Source organism: Microtus ochrogaster, chromosome 2 (genome assembly GCF_000317375.1).
Source record: "Microtus ochrogaster isolate Prairie Vole_2 chromosome 2, MicOch1.0, whole genome shotgun sequence".
Lineage (NCBI taxonomy): Eukaryota > Metazoa > Chordata > Mammalia > Rodentia > Cricetidae > Microtus > Microtus ochrogaster.
In genome coordinates, this window is record NC_022010.1 from 67,248,757 (window position 1) to 67,265,250 (window position 16,494).

Here is a 16,494-nt window from a genome sequence, read left to right on the forward strand (position 1 = left end):
TGTAGTATTTGTGTGTATATGTTCATGTGTGTGTGCATGTATAGTGAGTACAAATGTTTACATGTGGCCAGAAGTCAACATCAGGCGTCTTTCTCTATCCCTGTCCACCTTAATTTTTGAAACAGGATCTTTCCCTGGTCCTTGTAACTCAGCACTTGGCTAAGCTAGCTGGCTAGCAAACTACCAATGTCTGCTTATCTCTGTCCCATCTTTCCCCAGTACTGGGGTTACAGCCAGGTGCCATTATGCCCAGATTTTACATAGGTACTAGGAATACAAACTTGGTTTCTCATGCTTGCATAGTAAACATTTTATGGTTTTTCATGCTTGCAAAGTAAGCATTTTGTCAACTGAGCCATCTCCCTAGGATTTTTTGTTTGTTTGTTTTGTTTTTTTGACAGGATCTCATATATCCTGGGCTGGCTTCAGTATGTAGCTAAAGATGATCTTGAATTTGTTATCCTCTTGCCTCGACCTTCCAAGTTCTTAGATTATTAAGAGTGGATCAGCACACCTGGTTTTATGCTATGCTGAGAATTAAACCCAGAACCACCTCCTAGCGAAGTACTATCAACTCAGCTCCATGCGTATCCTCTCACAGTTTTTCCCTCATCCATTTACTTCCTTTTTGTTTTTATTATTCATTCCCAAGAACCTTCAGTAGCCCCCTCTCTTTTACTTTAAATATATTTTCCAGAATTTGTCCTTTTTCAGTTATTCTCATATTACTTACTCTGCCTGATATGTCCTATCCATAGCTACAATGTCAACTATCAGCAAAATGCTTAGCACTCTTATCCTTGGCTTTCTTTCCACCCTACATTCTCTCTTAAGTTTCTAAGTAGCACTGCCCAGTAGAACATTTTATGTTACCAGTGAAAAGTTCTGTCTACACCAGTCAATACAGTAGCAATAGCTACAAGTAGCTATTGAATATTCAAAATGTGGTACTGCACTTGAGAACTTGAATGTTTCATTTTATTTTATTTAAATCCACTCAGTAGCCACATATATGTAATGGCTGCGTTTGTGACCAACTGCCTGTTGGGTAGTGTTCTTTACTATCCACAAATATTCCGAAAACTAAAGTCAGATCTCATTTCCATATTTCCTCTCTATTGATTCCCCATTTCAGGTAATGCACCAAAAGTCTGTTCATTTTCCCATTTAGCATTCTGACTTTCTCTTTGTCACCCCTCTACAACAGGTCAGCCATTAAATTCTATCAGTTTCTTTTTAATACTTTCTCTCTAAGATACCTGCTTTGTATTAACCACTGGTACTTTGTTCTACGGCTTTTTTCCTGTCATTTAACTTCGGTGAACCTTGAGCTGTATGCTGCTGACCAATTCCAAAAGTCAAAGGAAAGTCTCATTTGTGTGACAAACCAGAGAGAAGTTTGGAAATACACAAAGTAGATTAATGAGTACATAAACACACTTTTACTTCCCCCCTGCTCCCATGAAATTCTTTTCTACATGAACTTATAATTCTTTTGTCAGACCATTTATAATATTGACCTTTCCTCTTTTTCTCATTACTCTGAGGCAAAAATATTATGAGTCCTTTTGGAAATTAACTGCATATTCTAATAAAGCTTTAGCTTCTACAATCATAGAACTATAATAAAATAGAAGAGTTTGGCAAATTAGTGAATAGTGTTGAAAAAATTAAAAACTATAAAATTGTTGGGGGGTGGTGGCTTACATTTTTGATCCCAGCACTCAGGAGGCAGAGGCAGGTGGATCTCTGTGAGCTTAATCAAGGCCAGCCTGGTCTACAAGAGTTGAGTTCCAGAACAGCCAAGGCTGTTAACACAGAGAAACCCTGTCTTGAAAACAAACAAACAAAAAACCTTGTAAATTTGTCATTACTACTGTTGTCCTAATTTCAGAGCTTGAGAAAACATAGTTGAATATGTTATAATAATGTCTATCATCTCTTTAGGTCAGCTGGAGAAATACAATAGGGAAATGGAAGAGAAGTCAGCATTAACTATCCAGAAACATTGGAGAGGATACAGGGAAAGGAAGAACTTCCGCCAACAGAGGCCAGCTCTCACAGAGTATAAAGCAGCTGTTACACTTCAAAGAGCAGTGAGTCTGCTGTAGTATACAAAGTTTTACATAAAGAAACAAACAATTGTCCAAAACTGACTTTGCTGTTTACCAAATATAAACCCATAATCAACCACTTAGCTTTTGGGACCTTAGTTTCTTTATAAGAACTTAGGGTTAGAAGTATGGCTCAGTGGTTAAGTACTTACTTTCTTAGCATGTGTAAGACTGTAGGCTTAATTCCTAGCAACATAAAAAATATATAGTAATAATAACAACCTACTTGCTTCTTCTCAAGCTGATTTAGACTTTAAGTTCTTAGCACTGTCTGCCATTTTCTAGATTGAAACCTTGTTATTATTTTTCTCTCTTATTTGAACTACAGGTTTCTCAATAGGGAACTAATAAGCCTTCTATATTGGTGTCAGCTCTCAATGAGCTTGAGTTGAATGGATACTTATTCTATCTTTTTTATTTTGTTATATTCATCAGATGACATACATAAGGATTCTGAAGTCTGTAAATTAAAAAAATCCTATGTGAATGTATCATATTTTATTAAAATAATCAAGTTACATGGAAAGTATTGGCTATTATTTAGAATATTATAACTCTTGAATTGTAGAATGATATCCTCAAATGGTTATTTTCCTGGGGATTATGTGTAGTAAATAATATCTGGGGAAAGCATGCACAGGGTTTTTTCATTTAGTAATCTTTTCCCTCTTGATACTTCTCTTATACATCATTAGGCTTCTATTAAGATTTCAAGTCTTTTTTATTTTATTTTATTTATTTATTTATTATTATTATTTTTTTTTTTTTTTGGTTTTTCAAACTGGGTTTACTCTGTAGCTTTGAAGCCTGTCCTGGAACTAGCTCTTGTAGACCAGGCTGGCCTCGAACTCACAGAGATATACCAAGTACTGAGATTAAAGGCATGCGCCACCACCACCTGGCAAGATTTCAAGTCTTAAAAGCATGTTGCTTAATCATCTTTTTGTAGATTTTGCTGTTAATTCTCATTTCTTACCATGATAAATTTCAAACACTGAATGTGGATTAATATTTATAGAGATGTTTTAACTTATTTTTTTTAATTATATGTGAGCATGTTTGTATAGGTGTATGGATTTGAATTGCCAATACCCACTGAAGTCGGAAGCATCCCAGTGCCTGGAGCCAGAGTTATAGGTAGTTGTGAGCCAACAGACATAAATGTTGGGAGCAAAACCTAGGTTTTTTTTACAAGAGCAGTTTGTGCTCGTAACTGCTAAGCTGTCTCTCCTATGAAGGTATTTCTGAACCAGTAGAATAAATACTAGGGAAATGTGCAGAGTGATCTGTCTTGTCCTCCTCCCTGTGTTATATATGTAACAAACAGTTCTGTACCATCCTGAATTATATACATACTTCTGATATTTACCCCGAGCTAAGGGTAGCTCATTTATGACCAGGTTGGAGATACTTCTTTTGAAAGAAATTTGCCTTCTTTGTGATGCTTCTACTTCATAGTTGCCCCTTCTTTTCAAACTCCTCCCAGCCATACAATCAGGTGGACCCTGATAGAGTTGATGTACTAATTTGCTTGATTTAAATGAATCTAGTATTTTGTAAAAGACTCTCTGAGATAATCTAGCTCATGTGCATTCCCTAGAGAAGTAGTGATGCTTATGCCAAAATTGTTTGGTGCTTTCATACTTTCCATTAATAACCAAGGAAAAAGACTAATTACATTTGCCTCATGCCTGCTCAATCTAAAAAAAAAAAAATTATTAAAATCAGAACACAAGAAGCCAAGGACAATGGCACTGGATTTTGATTCTACTGCATGGACGGGCTTTGTGGGAGCCTAGTCTGTTTGGATGCTCACCTTCCTGGACCTGGGGGGAGCAGGGAGGACCTTGGACTTCCCATAGGGTAGGGAACCCTGACTGCTCCTTGGACTGGAGAGGGAGGGGGAGGGGAAGCGGGGGGAGGGGAGGAAAGTGGGAGGAGGGGAGGAGGTGGAAATTTTCAATTAAAAAAAACAAAAAAAAAAAGAAAAAGAATGGACTAAAGTTAGCAAAATGGAAACAGAACTAAGAGGATTATTATTATTATTATTACTACTATTATTAGTTTTGGCTTTTCAAGAGAGGGTTTTTCCATGTAGCCTTGGCTGTCCTTGAACCCACACTGTAGACTAGATGGCCTCAAAATCAAGACAGATCTGTCTGCTTTCATTGTGAGCGCTGGAATTAAGACTTGTGCCACCAACCCCCTCACCCCCCCGATCCCCAGTGGGGATTACTTTCAAAGAAGGAAAAGAAAGAAAGAGGAAAGAAAAAGAAAAGTACTAGAGGTAGTTTGAACAGAACAGTGGCCATTAAAGGGCACATTGTACCATATTTTTAAATAATCATTTTTTAAGATACACTGTAGGGAGGTCTTGGTTGTTCAGTACACAAGCTAAGTAAGCACATGTGGCTGTAGAACATTTGCCACATGCCTAGTCCAAACTGAAATGCACTTAAGTATATATAACTACCAGGATTTGAGAGCTTAATAATGTAATTAACATGTTCACAGTGCCTACATTTTGGAATACTATTGTTTTACATATAGTGTCTTAGTGTTTCTACTGCTATGATAAAACACCATGACCAAAACAACTTAGGAAGAAAGGGATTTATTTCATCTTACACTTTCAGGTTACATCACCGAGGGAGGGAAGTCATAGCCGGAACTCAGAGGCAGAAACTAGAGCAGAGGTTGTAGAAGAATGCTACTTACTCGCTTAATGGTTGTAGGTTAAGATAGCTATTAAGGAACCAGAACTCAAGCTCTTTTTCTCTCTGCCTCACTCTAGGTTCTTAAATTTCTAGCAAGGTGCCGTAAGAAAAATAAACTATTTGCCCCTTGGCATGGACTCCAAGAACTCACCGATGAACGCAGAGCTGAATTGAAGCAACAAGTGGCTGACTATATCAGAAGACATCCGGTATGTATGTTTCTATGCTGAAGAACATGTTTCATTAATCCATCGCATGTTATTCACCACCAAAGCAGCGTTCCATATATGTGTATGCATATTGACTGTTGGATGCAAGGTAGTTCCATAGAGCTAGTAAAATTGAACTCTTCTTACAGTTACAGGACCAAATGGTATAATTGATAATAAATGGAAACTGAACTTAAAAATGGGTTACTTCCTGTACTTTGTCAATGAAACTTGTATGTTACTTTTTTTATAAGAGCACAGTAAAATCTTGTCTGCTTTGAATCTTCTAATACGAATCTGTATTGTCAATCAACGACTATTCATCCTATCCTCCATATGCTCAAACACATGTATAAGAACTTGTATTTACTAGTCTGTTAATGAGCCTCCAAGACCTAGTAAGTTGTAAAATTTGATGACCTGCCTTTTTGATTTTATTACTGTAATGCTACTGACACCTTTTCCCCAACAAAAACACCCATATGTCTGACTTTGTGTGAGCACAGTGTAACAAAGCGGGTGCTACCTGCTTCTTCGCTATCAGTTCCTGATCTTACAAACCTGCACATCTTTGAAGGTCATTTCTCTTTTTTGTTTAGAATGACTCAGCATTCCTGTCATTTTGAATTCCCTGTATGTCCACAGATCATCTCTACTTTTTTGTCTCCCATGTTTCCAAACTGTCAAATTTTATGGAGAAAGTGATAATTTATACTTATTTGAATGAACCATTCTTAGTATATCAAAGTACTGCTTTTGTTTTGTTAGGATTGTGCTATAATGCTGCTTGCATCTGAATGCATGTTTTTTTTTCTTCCCTTTCTCCTTTCCTCTCCCCTCCTTATATAAACACAAATTTCTACAATATAAAGACTTTAGATGACTAATGTTAGAGGTTTGATATAATACTTTTAGGTAATCCTACCATTTATCATTTTATTCTTCCAGAGCCTGACCTCTACAAAATGAAAAGCAGAATACATTCGTATCTGTGACCATATGTGAACCTAGTAACCACTAGAGCAGAGCAATGATAAAAAATAAGTTGGATAACACTATTTAGTCTTACCTATATAAGAGATTTTCCTCATTGTTTAAATCTTTATAAAATATCACTGATTCTTGTCATATGCACTACATTGTTAATACCCTCAGTGTTATGGGATGCTTAACCTTTATGCCAGCTACTCATTTCTATTATTGTAAGACTAAATAGATACAGGTTATAGCTAAATCGATAGTCATGTGTTAGTGTTCTAACTAATTTTTTTTATTTGTTTGTTTATTGTCTGGGGTCATAAGCCAATTTGTAGTCATTTCGCTCTTTCCACCATGTAGGTTATTAACATCAAACTCAGATCATCAGGCTTGGCAGTAGACAGGAGCCTTTACTCACTGAGCCATCTCACACTGAAAACTTTTCATTTTCTAAAATAAGCTTTTGGTTTTAGTTGCTGGTTCTTGTTTTGAACAATGTAATAATTTATAATATAGTCTTTGTAGCATGCTAAAAAGTAAAATACATGGCAACAATAACATAAAAGAATGACAGAACTTAGAAAAAGTTCTTATCTGTCTGAGGGTCTTTAGGAAAGAACTGAACTTTTTCTGTCTGAGGGGAATAAAAAAATCACATGCTTTCTGATTGTAACCTCTTTTTCTACCTCTTGAAAAATCTCTCTCCTATACACATTTCTTCTCTCTACTCTGCTACATTTCTCCACATAGAGCTATATCTCGCTTCTACATTATTTTTTTATACACACACACACACACACACACACTCACACACACACACACATTCTTCACTCATTCATTTACTAACCTACTCACCTTCTTCAGCTGTCCAAACTCTGGACAATTATGAGTTTCATATACATGGTTCAGCCCATTCTAATAACATGTAATAAGTCATACAGTTTCAGGCTAGGGAGGTCACATTGACTATAACCATGGCCATACAGGTGGGAGGCACAGCATGTCTGCACATGGCCTAAGGGACATGATGGAGAGCGACATTGAAATTTAGGACCTTAGCAATAAACAGTTAGTGACTGAACCTTGAGCCTTATATCATAAACCAAGGCCAGGAGTACATGCAGAAAATCAAGCCGGTTGGTGGTGGTGCACGCCTTTAATCCCAGCACTCGGGAGGCAGAGGCAGGCGGATCTCTGTGAGTTCGAGACCAGCCTGGTCTACAAGAGCTAGTTCCAGGACAGGCTCCAAAACCACAGAGAAACCCTGTCTCGAAAAAAAAAAAAAAATCAATTGCTGCAGGGTGGTATGTCTTAATGTTATCAACCTGACTTTGGTTTAGTAGACAGACACCTGGGAACTTGTCCTTGTGCATATTTTGCAGGGGCATCTAGTCTATTTTGAAACTGCTCTGAAGTCTAAAATCAGCTAAATATGTAAAAGGCTGTCCTTATAATTGAGAACATTGTAATTTTTATATGTCAGTCTGAGTATGAAAAATATCTTAGTATTATTTTTATTCATCAAAATTGTACATATTAAGTAGAAATCATCTTCCTGACCATCTACAACTATATGTGTGCCCAGTAGATGGAATATAAAATTGCAGAGTAGCCAGTTTTCAGAGTCTGTGCCCCTGCAAGCCTTGTTTGAATGGGGTTCTTCCATCTGAGGATTACTCATCTGGTGGGTCAAATACCAATTGCCATCTGCTGTATATTCTTGTGGCCTCTAGTTAAGCCATTGCTACCTGCAGCTCTTAGCAGTCTTCTTGATCAAACCTGATTTTCTTTAAGTCAAAATGAGTCTACAGAATCTCACTTCATGTGAAATAAAAGCATAATCTCTCTCCCAGAGTAACATATCTTTTGACATAAATTGTTGAAGTAAAGGTGTTTTCAAAATATATAGGTTGGTTGAATCTAGCAGTTTTCATAATCGGTGTCTCGTAGCAGCCAAAAAATTTAAGATAGCACAATAACATACAGTATCCAAACTCTCTGTGTATTTTCTATCTTTATGTGGTTTATTATATTTTTTATTACTCTTATTTCTTTTTGAAGGAATTTTTCTACCCTTTTTCCTTTCTCTCCCAAGCTTTTATAACCTGTTTAGAGGTTTTATTTCATTTGATTCTGTCTTTACTGTGTATCTGTAATATTTTGTCTGCATGAGCAAAAACCTTAACCCACCATGAAGTATGCTGGCAGAGCTCTCAAGCCCACAGGCAGCAACTTGGAAAAGTCTCTATGTACTGTGGCCCATGTATGAGACTGCAGAACCCACCAGGCCACTTAAATCATGGCAGTTGGTGGCCATTTCCATCTTGCAGGTAGCATCTCTTCCTTGACATTGGTGTGAGACTGTGAGACAAGGAAGCTGCAACTGGCTCTGTTTTTGTGTATTTAGAACCTTTTGTAAAGCATTTTTAGACCTTTGGATCCATGCTGGACTGTGGGAACCATTTGTAGGTGGGAGTTTTCCTGGCTGACTTCTTTTCTGATGACACACTTATTCCTATCATTTTCCTAGTTTGGTTGTACCGCCTATAATTCCTGCCTGGTCACTGACCAACCAGCTTTTTATTAACTCAATCTTAGTAGCAAATCTTTACAATGTACAAAATGATTATCCCACAGCACAGTTGCAGATCTTTATATAGAAAAGTGAACTTCAATCCAAATTCCATACCATGTACAAAGTTTAACCCAAGATGTATCCTAAATATAATTAAATACATGACCTCAAAAAATAAAACTTCTAGAAGAAAATATGGTAAAAGTTGTGAAATTGAATTAGTCAGTGATTTTTCAAATACTTCAGGAGTCAAAAGAAGAAAATTAATGAATGTCATCAAAATTTAAAACATGTGCTCTATAGATCTGTTAAGATAATGAAAGCAAAACAGAGATTAGGGAAATGTCTTTGCTGATCATTTATCTGTATACTAATCCATAGAAAGAGATTTTAAAACTCAATAAGAAAACATGTGATCTATTTATAAGTGGCCTGAAGACTTGAAAAGACAAATCTTTTAAAGAAAATATACAAGTAACAAACACAGGAGAAAGTGCATCAACACTCATTTAATTAAAACCACAGTGAGGAAATCCACACTGAATGTCTAGAATGGCTAGAATCTAAAAGATCAAATCACTTAAGTGTTGGCAAGTTAATAGAAGAAATGTGATTGCTCAGATTCTCTTAAGAATGTAAAAATAATTTGATAGTTTCTTAAATGTATGTATCAGACTGGAGAGAGTTGAGAGCTTAAAAGTGTTTACTGCTCCTTCAATGTACCTGAGTTAGGGTCCTCACACCTACATTGAGCAGCTCTCAACCACCAGGAACTCCAGCTCCAGTGGAACTGACATACTTGTCTGGTCACCATGGACACCCACACACTGTGTACACACACACACACATACGAACAAACAAAAAGAAATCTTTAAAAACATATAAAATACTAGCATATGCAAACTACTACATATATCCAGCACTGCAAAAATAAAGCCACAAAACCTAAGAATAACCATTTTAGCAATATAGTGACATGAAGTACATTTACTTTGTTATGTCACCTTTAGCACCATTCATCATTAGATTTTTTCTTCCTTTAATTCTAAATTTTAATTTTAAACAATTTTGATTAAATAGCATACTTACTTCCTCCTTAAATCCTAAAAACTATCCATGTGTGTATGAATTTGATTAAGTACTTAATATGAAGTCATACAGTATCCCTTGTGTACAATTATTTCACTTAGTATAGTGTCTTTAAAACTTATTCAGGGTGTAGCTTGTGTCTGAATTTTTTTCTTAAAATTTGAATAAAATTCCACTGGGCATATTCTGGAGGCAGAGACAGGTAGACAGATCTCTGGGAGTTGGAGGCCTGACTGAGCTATATAATGAAACTGTCTCAAAAAAATATTTTTGATAGCATTCCATTGTAGGTGTGCTGCATATTTTACTAAACAATAGTATAGTGTTCAAGGGTTTTATAGTGTGTGTGTGTGTGTGTGTGTGTGTGTGTGTGTGTGTGTGTGTATTTTGTTTTTGTTTTGGAGGGGGATGCATTTCTTGGTTTGCCTTTTTGACATGAGACAGGATCTCATGAAGGCCAAACTGCTGTAGAGCTCATTGTGTAACTTTGAGGATGACCTTGAACTTTTGGTCCTCTTGCCTTCCCCTCCCAAGTGCTGGGATTACAGGTATTCGCTGCTATACTGTACAGTTTTATGTGGTGTTAGAGATTAAACCCAGGAACTCTGCATGTGAGGCAAGCACTCTACTGACTGAGTTTTGTCCCCAGTCCAGTTTTTTGTTGTTGTTTTAAATATAGCTAATAAATGTGACTTGTTATTTCATTATATTTTAGATTTGCATTTCTATTATGATTAGTGATTTTCAGTACATTGTCATGTATTTATTTACCATTTACATAATCATATTCAAGACTTTTGACCATATCAAATCAGTTTTCTTTTTTGTTGATAAGCTGTTTGAGTTCTCTGTATACTGATCCTTTTCTGATAAATGATTTGGAAATGTTTTTTCTATTCAGTAGAATAGTGTCCTTTGATACACCAAAAATCTTCATTTTTATGAATTTTACTTTGTCTTCTGTTATACAGTTTGAGCTCTTATTTTTAGCTTTTTGACCTCCTTGAAAAAAAAAACAAACTTGTGAGCAGTTAGTTGTAGCATGAATATTAAAAACCCAGCGACAGATATTGGGGTTCAACCTGAAGATCATAAAAGGAAAGGAGCCAACCACTGGCTCTTAGACCAAAAATGGGCGATCCTGCCTCAGTGAATCCTCAAATTGAGACTGTGTATGAGGTTGTCTTCTCCCATCTTATATTCCTCTCTACTGCTGGGATTAAAGGCATGCACCACCACTGCCAAGCCTTTATGATTAACTGGTATGGCTGCTAGGATTAAAGGTATGTGCTACCACTGCCTGACCTGTATGGCTGGCTAGTGTGGGTGCTTTGCACTGATATTCAGGCAAGCTTTGTTTATTAAAACAATATACCACTATATTTCCTTTTTTGTCTAAAATAATATAAAAGGATAGAACTAATAAAAGAAAAACTATATACAATAAGTACAATAGCTATATAATATATACAGACAATACATCAACAATGTCTAGTACATTTGCATTTGACAAATTTAGAGAAAATATTCCATATCTATCCTATCTTGGTTCAAAGTCTTGTACCTAATTTACTTTCTATCATAACTTGCTTTCTGTGTCTGGTAAACGAGGAAAACTATAACTATCTAACCTTCAACTCCCTCAGAGACCCAAAAAGGAAATATTAACTGAGTAAGCATGAAAGACCCTCAGAGAGTGTCTTTCAGTCTGGGGAGACCCTTCCCAAGGAACAGCAAGGCCAGCGGATGCAAACAGCAAGAGGTTTATTCAGATACACAGGTACCTGGGGCGTCCAAGTCTCTCGGAGGACTGGCGCGCTGTCAGGCTGGGGTAGCGGGTTTTTATAGGGTAAAGGGAGCAGAAGCACGGTTACAGAAGCGAGATGCATAGTTACAGGGTTTTCATTGGTCAGTTTGAATATGGCCGAGTTCAAGTCAGGACAAGGTCCCTGGTTCCCGAGAATTCAGATATGGGCTGCCTTGGCTCTTGTCTAGGGCAGACAGGGTGTCTTTCTCGGTATTCACCGTTCCTCCCCCAGCCCAGCCACAGGTGTCTCTATCTCGTTTTGGCAGCTTTTAAACTGCCCTTTGTTAAAATCCTGAATATTCAGTACAAGCCTTGCAAAATGGTGTTACCGGTGCTAAGTTGTTTAACAAGCTGGGCAGGGGGCTTTCAAGCAGAACATGTGAGCAAGCAACTTCCAAAAAATGTAAGAAATGACAGAAACTGCCTGGACAGTCCAAGTTCCTTTGCAACATTGGGGCATCTTTCTTCATCCTCCAGGCCGTAGAATATCCAACAGATTTTTCTGTAAGGCAGGATATTCTGAAAGACTGTCCTTCCTTGTCTTGGCAATGTTTGTCAGTCACTTTCTTTTGTGGCCTGCTTGTCTAATTAGGACAGCATACTGTCAGCAGTCGAGGTAGGGGCATTTCCTTGCCCAGTGGGTTACTTATACCACAAAGAAAGTAAAATCCATGTGGAGGGCTGGAGAGATGGCTCAGAGGTTAAGAGCACTGCCTGCTCTTCCAAAGGTCCTGAGTTCAATTCCCAGCAACCACATGGTGGCTCACAACCCTCTCTAATGGGGTCTGGTGCCCTCTTCTGCCCTGTAGGCATACACAGAATATTGTATACCTAATAAATAAATAAATATATAAAAAAAATCCATGTGGAGTTTCTTCTTTGCCCATTATCTTCTCTGAAGTAGATTAGTGCTACCAGAAACAGACATACCTTATTGTCATTAAAAAAAGAATCTGTTATTAAAACATCTTAAATGCCATATTCTATAGACCTCTGAGCTATTTGAAGATGACCTGTCTATCTAAAATATATTTTTGTTTAATCTTGAAAACATACCTAATGATACTATCAGTTTGATTATAATAGGTGATTAACTATTAACCTGTATTTCTTTGTTATGCTAAACAGTTGACAGTAATTTTCAAGGGCCAGAAATTTGCATTATATTGTAAATGAGTTGTATAGGTACAGTATCTTGAACAAGAGTAGAAATGTATGTACAATATATCCTAATGAAATAAATCTCAAATTTGTATCAATATATAAACTTTATATACAATATACAAAAATCTAATCTAATATAAAACATTTCAAGCTAATAGTTGCTTTTTAAAAGTGTATTTAGTAATATACCTTTTAATATTATATTTGTATCTTCCGTTTTTTTCTAAATAGATTGTTTATCTACCCTTTTTATCCTATCGTATCTATATCCTCTTTTTTTCTTTTCAAAACAAGAACCTTGAATCTAATTTTCTTTGTTTAGCTTTTTTCCTGTCTATTACTAATATCAACGTGTAACCAATCCCCATAAACAATGACAGATACCCTTAGCCCAAAGAAAGGCCAAAACCGCCCACCCTACCTCTTGGAAATGATAGCCATGTGTTCTTAAGTTTACTTCCTGGGGGGGGGAGGTTATCCTGAAAAGAAAAAATTAGATCATTTGTTAAGTCCTGGGAGAGATAGCTGTATCATTTGTTGTATAGTCTCTTTGTAATGGGAAAGGGCAGGGCTTGTCTCAAGTCCTCACTAGAGTGGTCTGTAAGACTGGGATCATTTCAGCTAGGCACCTCAAAATTGTTCGGAGAAGTTTGTAGTCCAAAGCCTATCTTTATGTGGCATTTTTCAGATTAGTGGTGATATCATAGTCCTGGAGAATCATCATTGTGGGGCTGCATCCTCCTTCAAAGGTCACTGTTAGGCATGCTCATGGTTCACTGCAGAAAACTGATAAAGACTCAAACCCAAAATCATGTACAGAAAGGTAGATGAAACCTTTTTTAAAAAAAAATTAGTTAGTACTCTATATGACCATTAATGTCATGACAAATATTTAGAATATATGTGTGTGCATGTATTATAAAATTTATATATTAAGAAAAACTGTTAAAGAGTCAATATAAAACCAAAGGATTATAAGATTAGTGTCAATAAAATAGTCGTTAAATATTTGTATTTTTTATGTCCTATATCAGGTGGCTCTTCTAACAAGAGACAGATTTTGGATTTTACTTTAATAAGCATGCTTGGGTTTAGAGAAGGAGAGAGCCACATTCCAACTCCAAAGTCAGCTTTGACTTTTAATTATACTGGGACTACAAAAAGACTATTTGGATTATATGTATGTAGAGAACAGTAGAATAATTGGGAAGATATATGAAATTTTCTCCTATTGAAAATGTGATAAACCAATAGCCAATTTGCTCTTTTTCTCAAGATATTTTTTCTGGATGATTTGTCCTTTTTCCCCGATGTCTCATTTGTACAGTGGTCTTCAGTTTCCTTAACTGGATACCTTTATTCTCCTGTAAAGACAGAAACAAAACCCTTCCACTGCCCTAATTTTGGGGAAATTCTCTTTTGGCAAGTTATATCTGATCAAATGAAAATCATTTGTTAGTTTTATAGGTTAGTTTAGATTAAACAGACATATTGCTTAATGAATTATCATCTCTTTTACTTAAGAGGTGTCTCTTGTTCAAATTGAATCTTTATCAATTTTGATGATATCCATAGCTTTTCTTCTCCTGTGGAAACAAAATTAAAACCCCTTCCCCAACATAAAACATGTCCTATTTTCCATTCTGAGGTGAGTAAATCTTTAATGTATAGCAGCTAATTTACTTCTGTAGTTATTTTCTACTATCCAATATAATATCTCTCCACAGCTGTTGTTCCTTTCTCATTAGCATTTAGAAAATTCAAAATTAATAAAATATTATACATCTGTTTCTGGGGGCATTTATCATTTCTTTCTGTTTATTTAACATATCCTTTAGAGTTTGATGTGATCTTTCTATAACTGCCTACCCTGTAGGATTGTGTGATTTACCTATAATATGATTTATATTATAATAAGCAAAAAAAACATTTCATCCTCTTAGAGACATATGTTGGAGCATTATCTGTCTTTATTTGTACAGGTATACCCATGGCGGCCATAACTTCCAGCAAATGTGTAATTACTGAATCAGTCTTTTCCAAATTCAAAGCAGTTGCCTATTAAAACCCTGAATAGGTATCAATGATGTGGTGTACATATTTTAGTTTTCCAAATTCTATAAAATGAAACACATTCATCTGCCACATTTCATCCCTGTGAGTACCCTTTGGGTTACTTTCTGCAAGTAGTGACATTTGATTGTATAAAGAACAAGTAGGACATTTCCTTATAATTTCCTTGGCTTGTTGACATGTGATGGAAAAGTCTTCTTTTACACCATTGATATTGACATGATTTTTTAAATGAAATTCTGAGGCCCTCAGCACATTTCTGATTAATAATTGATTGATTTCTGCATTATCTTGTGCTAGAGGACCTGGCAGACCCATATGGGATCTGATATGTGTTATGTATATGGGATGATTCCTATTCCTGATCTTATCTTCTAACTGAATAATTCTGCATCATCTGGTATAAATTCATTAGCTTCAATATGTAAAACAGCTCTTTCTGCAAATCACAAATCGGTAACTATATTGATAGGTTTTTTTTTTAAATCCCTTAGTACCATGAGAATAGTATATAAGTCTGACTTTTGGACAGAATTATAAGGGCTTTGTTCCACTTTACTTAAATTTTCTAATTTGTAACTTGCCTTTATTGATTTATTTGCATTAGTATAGAATGTAGGGGCTCTGGTTATTGGTGTGTGCCATGCAATGCAAGGAAGTAGCCAGTTAATTCTCTTTATATGTTTATAATTCTCTTGCTTTTGGGATAGTTGTTGGTCTCTCCCAAAAATTTACTAAAAGCTCTTTGCCAGGAATCACTTTCTTCCAGTGATTTGTCAATTTCATCATTAAAAGGTACTATAAATTCTGCTGAATCTTTTCCTGCTAATTGATGAAGTCTCAATTCTCTGAGAATTAACTGAGACCTTTTCCACATAAATTTTTAATTTTTTACTCAATTTATGTGGTAAAAGCTTCATTCTAAGATAATATCTTCTCTCTACATTAAAATTCTTATTGGGGAATGTTAGGTGGGTAATGTGACCAAAATGCAGTTAAGACTCAGATCTACATGATCCTCATGTGCCTTCTGTAATTTCTCTTCAATCAAAGCCAATTCTCTGTTTCATCTGATAATTCCATGGGTCTGTTTAAGTCCTTATCACCAGCTAAGGTTTTGTTTAACTTAATCAGATTATCAGGTTTTATCCCAATATTGTGCCATAGAAGGGAAATGTCTCCTAGCTATCTTTGGAAGTCATTAAGAGTATGCCATCAATCTCTCCTAATTTGCACCTTTGGGGGTCTAATTTTTTTGTAAACCTATTTTATAACCTAAATAATTAATATAATCTCTTTGTATTTTTTCAGGAGCAATTTGTAATCACCAACAAGGCAAAATTTTCTTTACTTCTTCAAACATTGTTTCTAAAGTATATACATTTGAATCGGATAATAAATATTATCCATGTAATGGTAAACTATACTCAGGGAAATTACTTACATATCATTTACAATGACTGACTTACAGAATATTGGGAAAGTGTAGGGCTACTTAATATTTCCTGTGGGTGAATCTTCCATTGATAACTCTTAGCAGGCTGAGAATTATAACTAGGCATTATGAATGCAAATTTTTTCTGTTTTTTTCTTATAAAGGTATAGTGAGGAAATAATCTTTTAAATCAACAACTATAAGAGGCCATCCTTTAGGTAACAGAGAAGGCAAAGGAATGCCAGAATGCAGAAAGCCTATTGGCTGAATCACCTTATTAACAGATCTTAGATTGGTTACCATTCTCTGTTTTCCAGATTTTTTTTATTTTTT

The 16,494-nt window shown here is 35.8% G+C and overlaps 1 protein-coding gene across 1 annotated transcript in view; it reads left to right on the forward strand.

Annotated features, from left to right (window-relative positions):
* The window catches only part of Iqcb1 (IQ motif containing B1), a 56,209-nt gene that overhangs the window by 32,595 nt on the left and 7,120 nt on the right, over positions 1–16,494 (forward strand). The window contains exons 12-13 of the mRNA XM_005345088.2: positions 1,948–2,096; positions 4,909–5,040. Of these exons, the coding sequence (XP_005345145.1) occupies positions 1,948–2,096; positions 4,909–5,040 (281 nt within the window). The remainder of the gene's footprint in view (positions 1–1,947; positions 2,097–4,908; positions 5,041–16,494) is intronic.